General features: G+C 65.5%; 3 protein-coding genes across 5 annotated transcripts in view; 2 read left to right on the top strand and 1 right to left on the bottom strand.

The window, feature by feature from the left end:
- TOP3A (DNA topoisomerase III alpha) overlaps positions 1-670 on the top strand; it is a 34771-nt gene extending 34101 nt beyond the window's left edge. The window contains exon 19 of the mRNA XM_058675671.1: positions 384-670. Within this exon, the coding sequence (XP_058531654.1) occupies positions 384-568 (185 nt within the window). The 3' untranslated portion in view covers positions 569-670. The remainder of the gene's footprint in view (positions 1-383) is intronic.
- A 2767-nt stretch (positions 671-3437) lies between these two features.
- Positions 3438-6322, bottom strand: MIEF2 (mitochondrial elongation factor 2). Of its 2 annotated transcripts, none has more exons than XM_058676234.1 (4): positions 6025-6322; positions 5008-5161; positions 4759-4918; positions 3438-4637 (listed from the first exon to the last, which is right to left on the bottom strand). In XM_058676234.1, exons 2-4 carry the CDS (start codon positions 5149-5151, stop codon positions 3601-3603), a joined length of 1341 nt encoding a protein of 446 aa, XP_058532217.1. In that variant the 5' UTR covers positions 5152-5161; positions 6025-6322; the 3' UTR covers positions 3438-3600. The 2 variants fall into 2 exon arrangements, with proteins under 2 accessions (XP_058532217.1, XP_058532218.1); XM_058676235.1 differs by having other exon boundaries at positions 6233-6309.
- A 687-nt stretch (positions 6323-7009) lies between these two features.
- FLII (FLII actin remodeling protein) lies at positions 7010-16080 on the top strand. Of its 2 annotated transcripts, none has more exons than XM_058675249.1 (30): positions 7010-7159; positions 7866-7976; positions 8123-8194; positions 8596-8676; positions 8903-8988; positions 9072-9233; positions 9411-9514; positions 9644-9819; positions 9907-10058; positions 10172-10262; positions 10359-10509; positions 10668-10804; positions 10919-11131; positions 11220-11399; positions 12031-12113; positions 12221-12295; positions 12566-12649; positions 12732-12903; positions 13216-13320; positions 13400-13591; positions 13781-13969; positions 14236-14375; positions 14448-14682; positions 14759-14913; positions 14994-15054; positions 15126-15254; positions 15323-15429; positions 15518-15623; positions 15698-15763; positions 15838-16080. In XM_058675249.1, the coding sequence occupies exons 1-30, from the start codon at positions 7097-7099 to the stop codon at positions 15970-15972; spliced, it is 3813 nt and encodes a 1270-aa protein (XP_058531232.1). In that variant the 5' UTR covers positions 7010-7096; the 3' UTR covers positions 15973-16080. The 2 variants fall into 2 exon arrangements, with proteins under 2 accessions (XP_058531232.1, XP_058531233.1); XM_058675250.1 differs by having other exon boundaries at positions 10919-11125; positions 11214-11399.
- Positions 16081-16317: the final 237 nt, after the last annotated feature.

A 16317-nucleotide genomic window follows, 5' to 3' on the forward strand; every position in this document is an offset into this window, starting at 1 on the left:
TGCTCTGGTCACGGGTTTAGGGGCCCAGGCCAAGGAAGTGACCTTGCCTAGTGTCACTCTGGGAAACGGCCAGCACTGGAACAAAGGAGTCCACCTCCCTGCCTTACGTGCCTCAAGCCTGCAGGCTCACCAGTGTGACCCCAGAGTGGCTGTGACCTCACCCAGGGGCGCAGGACAGGAACCTGCTTCACCACAGTGGGTCCCTGGTCACAGCAGGACAGTGGGCTCAGGCTTCAGGAAAGAAGTTACCAGATGCGCTAGCCGGGTGAGGACACCGGCAGCTCTACCAGGGGCTGGGTGTGACCAGGAAACTGGAGCAGGTGCAGTTCTCAGCGCCTCCGCTCAGATCTCACCCCTGGCCCCACCCCTGGCTTTCCCCACAGGGATGTTTGGAGCCCTGCCCTGGTCGGGAGCAGGAGGCCGAGCCCAGGGGTCTGAAGCCAGAAGCAAAAGGCCTCGGGCCAGCTCCTCAGATACCGCGCCAGGGCCCACGGTGAAGAAGGCCCGCAAGTGCAGCCTCTGCCACCAGCCTGGACACACGCGGCCTTTCTGCCCGCAGAATCGATGAGCAGCATGGGGCGGGCAGCCGGCACCTGCCCTACACAGCCCTGAGCACAGTGTTGGCCCCAAGGTAAGGGATGCCAGGTCCAGTGGCCCCCTGGAAGCCAGCCCTTCCATTGGACCCGCTACCTGCATGTAGCTCGGATGTACAAGGCAGCCACTGCGGAAGAGGACGTGGAGGATGGAACGAGGAGGTTTCCCACCGCGGCCCTGCGGGCAGGAGGGGTACGCCAAGCCGGCTCCTGCCCTGACCTCGCCTCTGCAGCAGCTGTGACCTGCCGTGGCTCATGTGCCTTAATAAAGAATCCAGCCCCACGACCGATGATGTGGGCTGACACTCGCTGGGGCCCTCCACCTCTGCGTCCCCCTCACCTGTGCCAGCTGGTCCTGATGCCGTGGAGTCGCCCGTCATCCCTTGCTGGTCTCAGACCTTGCGAAAGGCACACACACACACACACATGCTGAGCCCACCGAGGTGGTCCCTGCCGCCCACTACATGATGGGACAGTAACCCATCATGTCCCCTGGGGGGACAGTAACCACAACAGCAGCCCCACCCGGGGCTCAAGCTGCGCCATCTGCCATTTGTCCACTCAGGTAGTCAGCGGGTGTGCCCAACCGTGAACCCTTAAGCTCATCATCGTGCCCCTGGCAGTGGGGTTGCTGGCGGTTGCGGCAGCACTAACTTCCTGAGGAGCCCCGGCCAGGAGCCAGGTTTGCTGGACTAGCACTCCAAGAGGGCCTCTGGGCACCTCGCTCCCACCGGGCTGCCCTGGGGGCCACCTGGCTTACATGCTGGGGTGGGGGCTGATGGAGCCTGGGGCCGGCCTGTCATGATGGGAACTGAGGAGCCAGCCCCCACACCGAGAGTGCTTCCTGCTGGTTTCTGAAGTAGCCATGAGGAATGCACATGGGATCCACGGGGTGCTGGCTAAAGGCTCCTCGCTTTAGAGACCAGCCTCAGAGGTGTGGGGCCCACAGGGTGTGAACTCTAGGCTGGCTGAGGCCCCAGGAAGGCTGGGCCGGGGTCAGGGGGCAGTGCCATGGCCCCATGCTCTGCTGGTGACAACAGTGCCCACATGGGAGGCACCCCCAGTGCCTGCAGCTGCTGGAGCCAGGAGTGGGGAGGGAACTCGGCCGCCTCCCAAGAGTGCCCATCAGCAGGAGGCTGGCAAGCCAGGTACAAGCAGGGCCTGGGACCTGGGCCACAGGTGTTGCCAGCAGTGTCAGACCCTGCCCCGGGGTGAGCCACTTCTGTGTTCTCATTGCGTCCCCAGGCAGGGGAGGAGTGGGTGCAGTCCTGAGAGCTGACCCCCCACACACACCGGGGTCAGCTCTGTTAACATGTTGAGGCACTGGGCTCACCAGGGAGATGCCAGGAGCATCTATGTTAGCAGGATGAGGGTAGAGCAGCAGCTGGCAGGGCCTAGGACCAGGGGAGGTCCCCCACGGTCTCTCTGGCTGGACACTGACCATTGAGGCTGTGGTGTGAAGAAATTCTGAGCTACTTGAGGCAGGTAGGTGCCCAGAGAAGGCCCCATCAGGCCAGCACTACGGTCATGCTGGCAGAGGCTGGCACTGTGGCATGAGTAGCAGGGAAAGTCACGATCCCACAGGAGCACAGGTTCAAGTTCCAACTACTCCACTTCCCCTCCTGCTCCCTGCAGATGGACCAAAGGGAGATGAGAATGGCCAGGCCCCTGCGGCCTCCGGGTATTCCCACCGTCGGCAGCAGGACAGAGGGACATGTTCTGTTCCTGTTCCACTCCCGACAGGGTGGGGAGCAGCTACTGGAGGCTGGGCTGAACCAAGTGGCAGGACCTGACCAGCCATCATCCCACACTGGCGTCCCAGGCCCCCCACCACCCTAGAGCCCCTCAGGAAACTGTGAAGGGCAGATGAGAGTGGCCCACAGAACCTGCTCACGGGACCCACATCCTCCCCTCAGCTGCCTCAGTGGCATTAACCAAAGTGAGCCCTGAACTGGGGGAGCAGGGTCTGTACCCCTATTCCCACTGTGGGGCCATGAGGATGGCCAGACCTCCACCACACACACCCCTGCAAACCTCCATACGTCATCAGCCCTTCTGCATAACCCACCTGTTCGGAGCCAAATGTCCATGCTTCCTGTCCAAGGAAGTGCATCCCCTCTCCCAAGGGATCCCAGCAGCTGAGTGGGTGCCCTTACAGGAGCCCTCTCAGACCAGAGTGCCTCAACCTCCAGAACGGGAGGCGGAAACGCTTCTCTCAGCATGCCAGTCAGGTTGCAGTACCCAGTAGCCCAGTGGGTTGGGACGCAGCTTTCAAAAGCAAATGGGCCGGTGCCAGCCTCCACCTGCAGCACCATACCCCGTGCAGGTGCCAATTTGACTTCCAGCTGCCCCACTTCCCATCCAGCTCCCTGCTTGTGGCCCAGGAAAGCAGTGGAGGATGGCCCAAAGCCTTGGGACCCTGCACGTGGGTGGGAGACCCAGAAGGCTCTTTTCCAGATGTGAAGGTGGAAGGTATTTCTGTTTCTCCTCTCCGTAAATCTGCTTTTCCAATAAAAAATTTTAAAAAGTGTACACAGAGCAAGTCCCATGTGATTTTTTTCTTTCATTCACATTCTTCAAGGCAAAATTTTGCTCAGCAGGAAGGCTACCAGACGCAGAATGAGCCCGTGCCATCCGGCCAGCTTGGGAGTCCCAGCCTGGAGCTTGGCCGGGCCCAGTGTGGATGACCAGCCTGGCATGGCCCTGGGTGGTGGACAAGGGTGCCCCGCGAACCTCCCTGCCTGGCAGAGATACAGCATGGATGGAGTCGGCTCACAGGAGCCAGGTGGCCGTGGACACGGCGTCCACGGTGCTCAGGCACAGCCTGTCCCCCTCTCAGCCTCCGCCCAGCCCCATTGTCCCTGCACTCGCTGCTGGTGATCATGGCAGGTGCCCTGCCAAGCCGTGCTTGGTTAACTGACACTGAGCCACAGCCCGGGGCCTGCCTGTTACGGCTAAAAGCAAGCAAAAACCAAGCCCACCGCACATCCCCCACCCGCCCACGGGGCTAGAGCAGCGTCTCAGGTGCCTGCAGGCCCCTGTACAGTGCATAGCCCAGGTCGTCGATGTCCTGCTCCCGCAAGCCACCCAGCATGTCCACGGCAGGGCTGAAGTGACAGGGCAGGCTGGCCTGCTCCAGCCCACACAGCAACAGCTCCAGGGCCTGCAAAAAGCGCTCCCCCAGGGCCTCCTCGGCCCAGTCCATGGCCTCCTCCCCGACCCGCAGCACCACCTGTGTCAGGGGCCCCAGGCCCAGGCGAGACAGCACTGGGTGGCCACGGCAGACAGCACACAGCAGCAGCAGCAGCCGCCGCCGAGAGCCGGCATCACGGCCGTCCAGGGCCCGCAGCCTAGCAGCTTCCAGTGGATACAGGTCCTGCAGCCAGAGGTTGCTGGCCAGGCCTTCAAGCGGCCAGGCCAGGAGGAGGCAGTCGGCGTCAGTGACAGACGGGAGCACGGCCACGGTGAGCTCCAGGCACTCGTGCTGCAGCTCCAGCAGCAGCTCCTCCGAGGCCACGCAGGGCCGGATGGCACAGCCCAGGAGACTGCCAATGGCCGGCCAGTTGACGGAGGCCGTCAGCGCCTTGTGCAGCAGCTGCAGCAGCGGCCGGGAGGACAGGTAGCCCCCCACGAGGAAGCGGTCCCAGGGACTGCTGCCCCGGGGGCTGAACTCCAGCCCAGTCCTGCGCACGGCCCAACAGCGGGGGTCCCGGGCCACCGTGTCAGCACCAGGCACCAGGCTCCAGAGACCCGGCTCCAGCGCCAGAGGCACTGAGAGGCGCACACGCTCAGCCGCCCCTGCCTGCAGCCCGTCATACAGTGGCCCGCCAGGCACCAGGGCCCCGAAGGGCAGTTCTGGAAATTTGTTCCGCAGGTAGGCCTGCAGCTCCAGGGCGATGTCACCAGCCAGCTGCTTGGCCAGGGCCACCTGGGCCTCCGGGATGGCCACATGGGTCCGCTCGAAGGCCAGCAGTCGCTCCTGCAGGGTCAGGCATAGCCGGGCCGGGGGGCTGGGCGCACGAGGACCAGCATCCGACAGTCCCTCTGCAGAGGGTGGCGGGGGGGATAGGATGGATGTGTCCAAGCACTTGGTAGAAATCACAGGAGCTCACCCTCGCACTCTCCACTTCCCGCACCGGGACGTCCCCAGGGGGCGCCCACTCACCTGGGGCAGATGGACAGGGGGCCAGGCGAGTCTCGGGCAGGCTGCGGGCAGCGGGCGGGGGCTGGGGCTGCGGCGGCACAGCCTTGAGCAGGTTCAGCTCCTTCCAGCTGTCCCCCTTGGCATCATCCTCATCTCGGGGGCCGGCGGCCCTGTCGATGAGCTGAGCACAGAGTGACAGTGAGCCCAGCACCAGGCCAGGACACCCACAGGCCACCGTCCCCCGACCCACCCAGCTTTACCCAGCCTTACCCGCTTCACAGCCAGCGTGGCGATGCCCAGCACAGCAGCAGCGCCCACCCCCAGCACCAGGCGGGCATTGGCCAGGAGGAAATCCACGGCACCCCCCAGGCCCTCGTCACCACGCCGCTTGCCCCGCATCTGCGAGAACGCCATGGTGGCTGGCCTGGAAGAGAGCCAGAATGGGGGGCAGCCGGGGAGGGGGTGGGGGCTGTGCAGTGGGGCAACTGGGAGTCAAAGCCACAAGGAGGGGCTTCTGGAGAATCCATGAGACAGGGCAAGGAGATGGGGGCAGCTAGGGTCCCCCAAAATCTGTGCATAACCCAGCCCCAAGGGGACGGACCTCAAGTGTCCCATCCTCCCCTCTGCCGCACAGACATTCGATGCCACCCAAGCCCCAGCAGGTGGTCTGTTGGCATGGGGGGACAGCAAAGCCACCCGACTCAGGTGCCCCTGCCACATGGCCAGCCACAACAACCCTCTCAGGAGGGACTCCAGACCCAACAACCTGCGGTCCCAAGGAGTCCCCTTGGACCTCCAGAAAAGCTCAAGAGACCAGTCACCCCCAAATATTAACAGGGTAACCCCCAAATCCAAGGCCAAGCTTCAGGACAGGTCCAGTGAGATGGGGCAGCAGGAAATTCAGGCTTGGCACGAGGTTGGGGTGCAGGGGGCAGCCCTCAAGTGACAACTGCAAGCCCACGCAGACAGGCAGGGGAGGGCTGGCCCACGGGAGGTCGTCGTACCGGGGTGGGACCCCGAGCAGAGGCCAAGGGCACCCGTTCTTCCCTGGGTGCTGCCAAGCACACGCCAGCTGCCTGAGCAGCTTGGGACTCCAGCCGGACACCTGTCCCTCTGCCTCAGACCAAAAATAGCCGGGGCTCGGCGCCTGGGAGGTCATGGGCCAGCCCTGGGCTGGGGCGGGGGCACCGCAGCTCCTGCTCCCCGACGGGCACTGCCAGCACCCCACTTTGCCACGTTAGTGAAGCACTTTACACACCCCCCTCCCCAGCGCGCACACACACACACCTGGGCTGACTGGGCTCAAGGTGCGCACAGGGTTCACCCCAACCCGGCAGGCCCCCAGGCACGGGCCAGGCCTGGGGACGCGAAAGGGCACAGCCGGGCTTCGAACTCGGGCTGAGCGCGATCCTCGGAGGCCCCGCCCCTCCCCGCTGCGCGGCCAGCAACCCGGAAGTGCGCCACACCTCGGGGGCCCCGCCGGCCCCGGCCCTACCTGGCTCGTAGAACCGGGACCCCTCCGAGCGACGGAGCGCCGAGGGCCCGGGAGCCGAGGCCCCGCCTCCGAGCGCAAACGGGGGGGCAGGCCCCAGCTCCAATGGGAGCGCTCGGCTCCCCGCACGCACGGGAGGCTCAGCCAATGACGGAACGACCACGCCCCGTCAATGCCTCGGGGGCGGGCTCGCCCTGCGTTCCGGATTTAAAGGCGTAGCGCCCGTGTCGCCCCTCCCCCACACCCCGGTCCGCCCGACAAGCTGGGGGTCCCGGGGGCGACCCGCGGCTCACCGCGTCCCCGGAGCCTGGGGGTCTCGAGGGCGACCCGCGGCTCACCACGTCCCCGGAGCCTGGGGGTCCCAGGGCGACCGCGTCCCCTGAGCCTGGGGGTCCCGCGGCTCACCCGCGTCCCGCTGCGGGACCGGGAGATGGCGCGAGCGCGTCTGTCATGGGGGGCCTTGGGGGTGCGGGAAGCTGCCTGAGCGCATGTTCCTGCTAGTGGGCGCGCAGGCAGGTAGCATGGGGGGACCCCGAAGTCGCGGGGCGGCCTCCCTGCCACCTGCTGGCCGCCCGGGGGTGCGGGTCCCCCTGTGGGTGCGCCTCTCCACCAGAGCCTGGCTTCCCCACCCGGGCCTCGCGTCCCCCGGGGCTGCGGGCCTCCACCCGGCCTCGGCTGCCTCTCCCGGTCAGTGGGGCCCAGACGCCCCCTGCCCCGCCGCTGCGCCCTCCCGGGTCCCGCAGGACTCGGGGTGCCGGGCGCCGGCGGGGCGGGCGCAGGGGCGGGCGCAGGGGGCGGAGCCGGCGCTGGCCCAGCCCGCCCCGGCGCACGGGCCGCCCCCGGGCGAGCGACGGCGGCGGCGCAGCCATGGAGGCCACCGGGGTGCTGCCGTTCGTGCGCGGCGTGGACCTCAGCGGCAATGACTTCAAGGTGCGCGGGCCCGGGGGTGCGCCGGGGGGACCCCCGTCCGGCGGCGGCCGCGGCGGCCTCGCCCTTTCCGGGCCTCCCCTGCCGTCCCGGAACCAGGGCCTCCACCCAGCGTCCGCGCGGGGGCGCAGGGCCTGCAGGCCGGGCGTGGCGCGCCGGGGCTCCACGCCCCAGCCCGGCCTCTGGGGCCGTCACTTCCCCCACCCTCACGCACTCCCGGAGACGGGCCATGGTGTAGAGGGCCAGAAGGGCGCTCACCCAGGCCTGGCCGCGCGATGGCCGGGTCCTCAGCAGGGCGAGGGGCCCCTCCTGGGCTCGCTGGGCTGTGCGCCACAGCGGAGGGCGCGATGGGAAGGGGAGGGTCTGACCCGTCCGCACGTGGGGTCTCCGTGTTTATCTGTGTCCGGCCTGGAGTGCCTGGAGCATCTGAGTCAGCAGCTGGGAATGTGGCCAAGGGCACTAGGGACTGGGCGGCCACCAGGGCTCTGGGGTGCCAAGGAAGGCGGGAGAGGGGCCTGGCTGGGTGCCGCTGGCAGGATAGGGCAGGGGTGCCAGGAGATCCCCCCTGAAGCAAGCCTGTTTGGTGTAAACCCTCTTGGGGCACCAGGCTGTGCTTGCCACCCGCCCAGGGGCTGGGAGCCACCCAGGGCAGTCGAGGGGAGCCTGCGTGTCTCACAGCAGCCTCAGCACACCCTCTCCCACCGCCCAGGGCGGCTACTTCCCTGAGAACGTCAAGGCCATGACCAGCCTGCGATGGCTCAAGCTGAACCGCACGGGCCTCTGCTACCTGCCCGAGGAGCTGGCTGCTCTGCAGAAGCTGGTGAGGAAGGGCGGGAGGGGCCCAGGGAGAACCAGGCCCACCCAGAGGAGGGAAGGAGCTCCCCGTCCTGGAAGGTGTGCAAGCAGCTGGGGCAGGGGGACCACGCCCACCTCAACTGAGCCTCTGCTCCTCCATGCCCGGTCCAGGAGCACTTATCTGTGAGCCACAACAACCTGACCACACTCCATGGGGAGTTGTCCAGCCTGCCCTCGCTGCGGGTGAGTGCCAGCCCGGCTTGCAGGGAGATCATGGCACCCGGGGGAGGGCGGGCCTGGGTCTCCTCGGGGGTCGCGGCTGGGCCAGCACTCTGCCTGCCTCCATCCATGTCAGTCTCAGCGACCCTCATGGTGCCAGAGAGCCTTGTGCCCTGACCCCAGCTGGTGCCATAGACTGGGCAGTGGTAGACCCCGGGGTTGGGTGCGCTTTGTCCAGTCCAGGCTGTAACATCAGCTACACCCCCAGCCCACTGGGCAGAGCCTGTGAGCCTCCGTCAGGGAGGCGGCCTCCAAATGCCCTGGGTCCCACCCCCAGACTGCCACTTCCAGCCACATGACCTTGGCAGGAGGCGAGCCAGGAGATACAGACTGCTGGCTTACTGCCCCCCACATCCCCCCACCAGGCCATTGTGGCTCGCGCCAACAATCTGAAGAATTCTGGAGTCCCCGATGACATCTTTCAGCTGGAGGACCTCTCCGTCCTGGTCAGTTGGCCCCCAGCTGACCAGCCCTGGTCTGCCCCCACCCACCGTCACGGTCTGCCCCCACCCACAGAAGGCAAAGCTGGGGCCTGAGGTCACGTGGTGAAGCAACCTTCCCTGGCCCAGGCCCCCACATGGCTCTGTGGCCCTGACACCAGCCCTACCCTAAGCTGTGGGCACAGAGCGAAGGTGGGCACGGCCCCCTGACCCGCTGGTCCCCGCTTGCCAGGACCTGAGTTACAATCAGCTGACCGAGTGCCCGCGGGAGCTGGAGAACGCCAAAAACATGCTGGTGCTGAATCTCAGCCACAACAGGTGCCCTTTTGCCATGGGGGGGGGTGGGCGTGCGGGGGTGTGCAGGCACTGACAGACTGCCCTGCCTGCCCACCTGCCCGCAGCATCGACACCATCCCCAACCAGCTGTTCATCAACCTCACGGACCTGCTGTACCTGGACCTCAGCCACAACCGCCTGGAGAGCCTGCCTCCGCAGATGCGCCGCCTGGTGCACCTGCAGACACTCGTGCTCAACGGGAACCCACTGATGCATGCCCAGCTCCGGTGGGCACCTGGCCTCCTGGCCTCCAACCCTGACCCCCACCTAGGCAGCTCCCGGCCAAGATGGCATTGCCTCAGGGCACACGGGGTGCCTCCTTGACGCTGACCCACCCTCCTCCAAGGCAGTACTGGTCACTCAGGGTGACCCCTCAGCCCTCACCCACCCTTCCTCCCCCACAGGCAGCTCCCGGCCATGACGGCGCTGCAGACCCTACACCTTCGAGACACTCAGCGCACCCAGAGCAACCTGCCCACCAGCCTGGAGAGTCTGAGCAACCTCGCAGGTGGGGGAGGCCCGATGGGTGGGCAGGGGGGCAGGTGTAGGGCATCTCAGCTCCCGCTGCTCATGCCCAGAGCGGCCAGACGTCTGGGACGAGTCACTGTGGTCACACCCCGTTGCCCGCTATGCCCAGATGTGGACCTGTCGTGCAACGAGCTGACCAGGGTGCCCGAGTGCCTGTATACCCTCCCCAGCCTGCGGCGCCTCAACCTTAGCAGCAACCAGATCTCGGAGCTGTCTCTGTGCATCGACCAGTGGGTGCACCTGGAGACCCTGAACCTGTCCCGCAACCAGCTCACCTCCCTGCCTGTGCGTGCGGGGCTGCTGTGGGAAGGCGGGGGCCCCCCCGAGACCCGACCTGGCCCTGACCACCTGCCCCCGCACTACCTCATGCAGTCTGCCATCTGCAAGCTGACCAAGCTCAAGAAGCTGTACTTGAACTCCAACAAGCTAGACTTCGACGGGCTGCCCTCCGGCATCGGCAAGCTGAGCAGCCTGGAGGAGTTCATGGCCACCAACAACAACCTGGAGCTGATTCCAGAAAGTCTCTGCAGGTGCCGGCCTGTGGTGGGGGTGACCTTGGGGTCCCCCAGAACACCCCATAGCAGGGGCAGGGCAGAGGGGTGCCCACAGCAACCCCACCCACCTCTGGGCTCTGCACCTGCAGGTGCCCCAAGCTACGGAAGCTTGTGCTCAACAAGAACCGCCTGGTAACACTCCCGGAGGCCATCCACTTCCTGACGGAGATCGAGGTGAGCTCCCAGCCAGCCCCAGGGGTGGGCGGAAACAGAGGAGGGTCTGGGTCTTTGGGGAGTTGGGCCCCAACACCTGCCCATGCCCCCACACAGGTCCTGGATGTGCGCGAGAACCCCAGCCTGGTCATGCCACCCAAGCCTGCCGACCGCGCCGCCGAGTGGTACAACATCGACTTCTCGCTGCAGAACCAGCTGCGGCTGGCAGGAGCCTCCCCAGCCACGGTGGCCGCCGCAGCCGCAGCGGGTAAGTGGAAGACACTGGGACAGGCCTCTTCCTGCTCTGGACTCAACTTACCCATCCAGAAATGGGGTGGTATGGAACTCCGGGGACCCTGGGTGGGAGGGAGGGCACAGGGGTGAGGAAGGTGGCTGGGGGCTCAAGGACTCTCCGCTGCCCAACAGGAGGGAGTGGGCCCAAGGACCCGCTGGCCCGCAAGATGCGGCTGCGGAGACGCAAGGACTCGGCCCAGGACGACCAGGCCAAGCAGGTGCTGAAGGGCATGTCAGACGTGGCCCAGGAGAAGAACAAGAAGCAGGAGGTGGGTCAGGTGGGAGTGAAAAGAGCAGCCCATGTGTGCCAGGGCCTGGGCAGTGGCCTGGTGCAGGTGAGCCCTGAAGCCTCCCACCCACGCACCTGCTCCCCTTGCCCGCAGGAGAGCGTGGAGGCACGGGCGTCGGCGGCCAAGGCGCGCCGCTGGGATCAGGGCCTGGAGAAGCCGCGCCTCGACTACTCTGAGTTCTTCACAGAGGATGTGGGCCAGCTGCCGGGCCTCACCATCTGGCAGATCGAGAACTTCGTGCCCACACTGGTGGAGGAGGCCTTCCACGGCAAGTTCTACGAGGCCGACTGCTACATCGTGCTCAAGGCAAGGGGGTCAAGGGGAGCGAGAGGGGGTCGGCCTCGCCCCTGCGCCACACCCCCAAGGCTGACTCCACCGTCCCCTCCACCTGCAGACATTCCTGGACGACAGTGGCTCCCTGAATTGGGAGATCTACTACTGGATTGGCGGGGAGGCCACGCTGGACAAGAAGGCTTGCTCAGCCATCCACGCCGTCAACCTGCGCAACTACCTGGGCGCCGAGTGCCGCACTGTACGGGAGGAGATGGGGGACGAGAGCGAGGAATTCCTGCAGGTGCGGGGGCGGCGCAGGGCCAGGCGACCAAATTGCCAGCTCCGCACAAGAGAGCCAGACCCTGGGACCCTGGGGGAGTGACTGGGAGCCCGGACTAGCAGTGAGGGCAGAGCCAGGGCCATAGCCGCAGGACCCTGCCTGCTGGCCGCACACAGCCCCAGCGTTTTACCCCATCCCCCAGGCTCCCACCCCTGCGTGGTCCTGCTGCACATGCGTGCTGGGTCATCCCGGCCTTCCCCGTGCCCGCCATCCAGGACTTTAAAAGAGACTGATTGATTTGCAAGGCAGAGTTAGCCATCTCCCATCCGCTGGTTCACTCCCCAAATGGCCACAATGAAGCCAAGAGCCAGAAGCCTCTCTCTCATCTTTCACTGCCTTCACAAGTCACAGCAGGGAGCTGGAATGCAAGTAGAGCAGCCTGGACTCGAACCTGCAGCCAGGAGGCTGCCACTGTCACAGGCAGAGCTTAGCTCTCTCACCCCACACACACCAGATGTTGTTTAATCATGTCACCAGGACGCACAGCACCTGCGTGTTCTGGGCACAGCTCTGCACCTTGCCTGACAGGTGGTCTTTTTTGAGGGTGGTGGGAGGCACACCCCAGCGGTTAAAGAACGGCACCCTCACACAGGTGTTTGACAACGACATCTCCTATATCGAGGGCGGTACAGCTAGCGGCTTCTACACTGTGGAGGACACGCACTACGTCACCAGGTGAGGGGCTGGAGGGAGGGCAACATCAGACAAGTCAGCTGGCAAGGTTCAGAGGGCACGGGCATCGGGTGCCCACCAGTGAGCCACCCTCGCCATCCGGCCCCCAGGATGTACCGTGTGTACGGGAAGAAGAATGTCAAGCTGGAGCCCGTGCCTCTGAGAGGGACCTCGCTGGACCCGAGGTGAGCCCACGCCCCAGGAGAGCGGCCTTCTAGCCACCGCCCACTCCAGTGGGCAGGGGGTAGACCCTCCCCATCTTCCACCAGCTCCCATGGGCCAGGGGCAGGCTCGACGTGACCCTGCTGTAGCCTCCCCATCTAATGCCCACTCCCTACGGCAGGGGGCGAGCCCGGCATGGCCCTGGGCAATCCCCCATCTGTTGCCCACTCCCCACAGGCAGGGGGCGAGCCCGGCATGGCCCTGGGCAATCCCCCATCTTCTGCCCGCTTCAGGTTTGTGTTCCTACTGGACCGAGGCCTGGATATCTATGTGTGGCGGGGCAGCCAGGCCACACTGAGCAGTAGCACCAAGGCCAGGTATGAGGGTGCCGTGGGGTGCTCCAGGAAGAGGGGTCACAGGGGGTGGACTTCAAGGGCCTGGCCTCTCCTCTCCTCTCAGGCTGTTTGCAGAGAAAATGAACAAAAATGAGCGGAAAGGCAAGGCGGAAATCAGCCTGCTAGTTCAGGGCCAGGAGCCCCCTGAGTTCTGGGACGTGCTGGGCGGGGAGCCCTCAGAGATCAAACAGCACGTGCCAGACGACTTCTGGCCTCCGCAGCCCAAGCTGTACAAGGTGAGGCGCCCGGGATCCCTGGCCCAGGGGTGCAGGGGGGAGGGCGCCCTGTTGCAGAGGAAGCCAAAGTATGTGGCCAGGAGACTGATGGACCAGGACGCGGGGCCAGGGCGTGTGCGCTGCAAAGGACACCTTAGAGAGCAGGGTGGAGGGGGAGGGCCTGGGGAGGGCACGATCAGAAGCCGCCCCAAGCTGTTGTGGGAAGCCAGGATGGAGTTCTGGGCTTCTGGCATCCAGCTGGCCCGGCTTGGGTTGAGAGCGAGCCAGTATATCTCGCTCTGGCCCCACCATACATGTCTCCCCTCCCGCCAGGTGGGCTTGGGCCTGGGCTACCTGGAGCTGCCGCAGATCAATTACAAGCTGTCTGTGGAGCACAAGCAACGGCCCAAGGTGGAAGTGATGCCAAGCATGCGGCTGGTGAGGAGCCCAGAAGGAGGGGGCGGGGCGGGAGCTTCACGGTGCCAGCCTTGACCTGTCCTCCACGTTCTGCCCACAGTTGCAGAGCCTGCTGGACACGCGCTGCGTGTACATCCTGGACTGTGGATCTGATGTCTTCATCTGGCTTGGCCGCAAGTCCCCGCGTCTGGTGCGGGCAGCTGCCCTCAAGCTGGGCCAGGAGCTGTGTGGCATGCTGCACCGGCCGCGCCATGCCACGGTCACCCGCAGCCTCGAGGGCACCGAGGCCCAGGTGCGCTGCGTGTCCGGAGCCCACACCCCTCTGTGCTCACCACACCCCTCTGTGCTTCCCACACCCCTCAGTGCTCCCCACAGCCTCTCAGTGCTCTCCACACCCCTCTGTGTCCCCACACCTGTGCTCTTGCAACCCCAACCCTGCCTGCTGCGGCAGCCACTTGCTACTCCTCCTCCCCTACCGCAGGTTTTCAAGGCCAAGTTCAAAAATTGGGACGACGTGTTGACGGTGGACTACACACGCAATGCCGAGGCCGTGCTGCAGGGTCCCGGCCTCTCCGGGAAGGTGAAGCGGGACGCTGAGAAGAAAGACCAGATGAAGGCTGACCTTACGGCGCTCTTCCTGCCGCGGCAGCCGCCCATGGCGCTGGCAGAGGTGCGGGCAGAGCAGGGGTGCTGGGCTGCGGGGCGGGGCGTCCCTGGGTTCCGCCCTCAGTGCCTTGGGGCGTGGCTGTCCCTGGGCTCTGGGGGCGTGGCCAGCCCTGGGCTCCGCCCTCAGTACCATGGGGCGGGGCCGTCCCTTGGCCCCACCCTCGGTGCTGTGGGGTGTGGCCATCCTTGGGCTCCTTCCTCTGTACCATGGGGGCGTGGCCGTCCTTGGGCCCCGCCCTCAGTGCTGGGGACGGGCTGTGCTACCTGCAGGCCGAGCAGCTGATGGAGGAGTGGACCGAGGACCTGGACGGCATGGAGGGCTTCGTGCTGGAGGGCAAGAAGTTCGCGCGACTGCCCGAGGAGGAGTTCGGCCACTTCTACACGCAGGACTGCTACGTGTTCCTGTGCAGGTGCCGCCCCGCCCTCGGCCCCCCTTCCGCTGCCCACTCCGCACCTGCTCACAGCCCCTCGTCTCTGCGCAGGTACTGGGTCCCCGTGGAGTACGAGGAGGAGAAGAGGGATGACCAGGAGAAGGCCAAGGCCGGCGAGGACAAGGACGGCGAGGAGGCGGCCGAGGCCGAGGAGAAGCAGCCGGAGGAGGACTTCCAGTGTGTCGTGTACTTCTGGCAGGGCCGCGAGGCCTCCAACATGGGCTGGCTCACCTTCACCTTCAGCCTGCAGAAGAAGTTCGAGAGCCTCTTTCCTGGCAAGCTGGAGGTGAGCCAGCACGGCTGGGGCCTCGGGCCTGAGGGGACAGCCGGGGCACAGCCACAGTGACGCTCCCACCCTGTAGGTGGTGCGAATGACGCAGCAGCAGGAGAACCCCAAGTTCCTGTCCCACTTCAAAAGGAAGTTTGTCATCCACCGAGGCAAGAGGAAGGCCGCCCAGGGCGCCCTGCAGCCGAGCCTCTACCAGATCCGCACCAACGGCAGCGCCCTCTGCACCCGGTGGGTGGCCAGCTGGCCTGGGCACGGGTGGCTCCGAGCTGCCCGGCCTGCTTGCCAACGGCCCCTCTCACGGCCCCCAGGTGCATCCAGATCAACACCGACTCCAGCCTCCTCAACTCTGAGTTCTGCTTCATCCTCAAGGTGGGGGTGTGGGCCGAGGCGGCGGGGCAGGTGTGGGGAGGCAGTGCTGGACGCCTCGCTGTGCCCCACAGGTGCCCTTTGAGAGTGAAGATAACCAAGGCATCGTGTATGCCTGGGTGGGCCGGGCTTCCGACCCCGAGGAAGCCAAGCTGGCGGAAGACATCCTCAATACCATGTTTGATGCCACCTACAGCAAGCAGGTAAGGACGTGGGCATGGGTGGGCCTGGCGGGCAGGGGCACTGGGCGGGGCTGACCCTGCCCTCACAGGTCATCAACGAAGGGGAGGAGCCCGAGAACTTCTTCTGGGTGGGTCTCGGGGCCCAGAAGCCCTACGATGATGACGCCGAGTACATGAAGCACACGCGGCTGTTCCGGTGAGCACCAGCGCAGGGAGGGCCTGCACGACCCCTGTCCGGCCCTGCCGCTCCTGCTCCTGACCCTCAGCCCGACCTCCACCTGCAGGTGCTCCAACGAGAAGGGTTACTTTGCCGTGACCGAGAAGTGCTCAGACTTCTGCCAAGATGACCTGGCAGACGATGACATCATGTTGCTGGACAATGGCCGAGAGGTGAGACCCCGACCCTGCCCTCCGTCGCCCATGGGCGGGGCGTGGCAGTGCTCCATCTCCTACTGTCCCCCCAGGTCTACATGTGGGTGGGCACCCAGACCAGCCAGGTGGAGATCAAGCTGAGTCTGAAGGCCTGCCAGGTAAGCTGGCCGGGGTGGCCAGGGGTGACTGCGGGCAACCCGCGGACAGCAGGCCCACAGCCCTCCTCCCCCAGGTATACATCCAGCACCTGCGCTCCAAGGAGAACGAGCAGCCACGGCGCCTGCGCCTGGTCCGCAAGGGCAACGAGCAGCATGCCTTCACTCGCTGCTTCCACGCCTGGAGCAGCTTCCGCCAGGCCCCGGCCTAGGCCCACGCCACCTCCTGCACCCGGGGCCTCAGGCCCGCGGACCCCCTCCCCTGCCTGGGACAAAGTACATGTGTTGTGCTAAGAGATAGTAAATGCTTTTATTTTCAATATTAAAAATCAGTATTTTTAATATTAAAACAGCACTAATTTTAACAAAATTGACAGAAAAAGACATCCCAAGGTATAATCTACAGGGAAACTCATCCTGATCCCCCCAAGCGCGCACGCACGCACACACACACACACACACACACACACTTCACTGGGTCAGTCACCCAGCTTCTCTCCCTCCTCTCCTCTCTCTCACACACGCAAGCATGGGGATGGTCCAGGAGCAAGTACCAA

The sequence above is a fragment of the Ochotona princeps genome, chromosome 17 (assembly GCF_030435755.1).
Source record: "Ochotona princeps isolate mOchPri1 chromosome 17, mOchPri1.hap1, whole genome shotgun sequence".
Taxonomy (NCBI): Eukaryota; Metazoa; Chordata; class Mammalia; order Lagomorpha; family Ochotonidae; genus Ochotona; species Ochotona princeps.

Excerpts from the sequence above, each read along its gene's own strand:
- MIEF2 (XM_058676234.1), bottom strand. The coding sequence starts at position 5,151 with ATGGCGTTCTCGCAGATGCGGGGCAAGCGGCGTGGTGACGAGGGCCTG. Across the intron at positions 4,919-5,007 it reads CCACGCTGGCTGTGAAGCGG|CTCATCGACAGGGCCGCCGG; the intron begins GTAAGGCTGGGT and ends CTCTGTGCTCAG. Across the intron at positions 4,638-4,758 it reads CCCCTGTCCATCTGCCCCAG|AGGGACTGTCGGATGCTGGT; the intron begins GTGAGTGGGCGC and ends CACCCTCTGCAG.
- FLII (XM_058675249.1), top strand. The coding sequence starts at position 7,097 with ATGGAGGCCACCGGGGTGCTGCCGTTCGTGCGCGGCGTGGACCTCAGC. Across the intron at positions 10,805-10,918 it reads AGAAGAACAAGAAGCAGGAG|GAGAGCGTGGAGGCACGGGC; the intron begins GTGGGTCAGGTG and ends CCTTGCCCGCAG. Across the intron at positions 11,400-12,030 it reads AGAGCGAGGAATTCCTGCAG|GTGTTTGACAACGACATCTC; the intron begins GTGCGGGGGCGG and ends ACCCTCACACAG.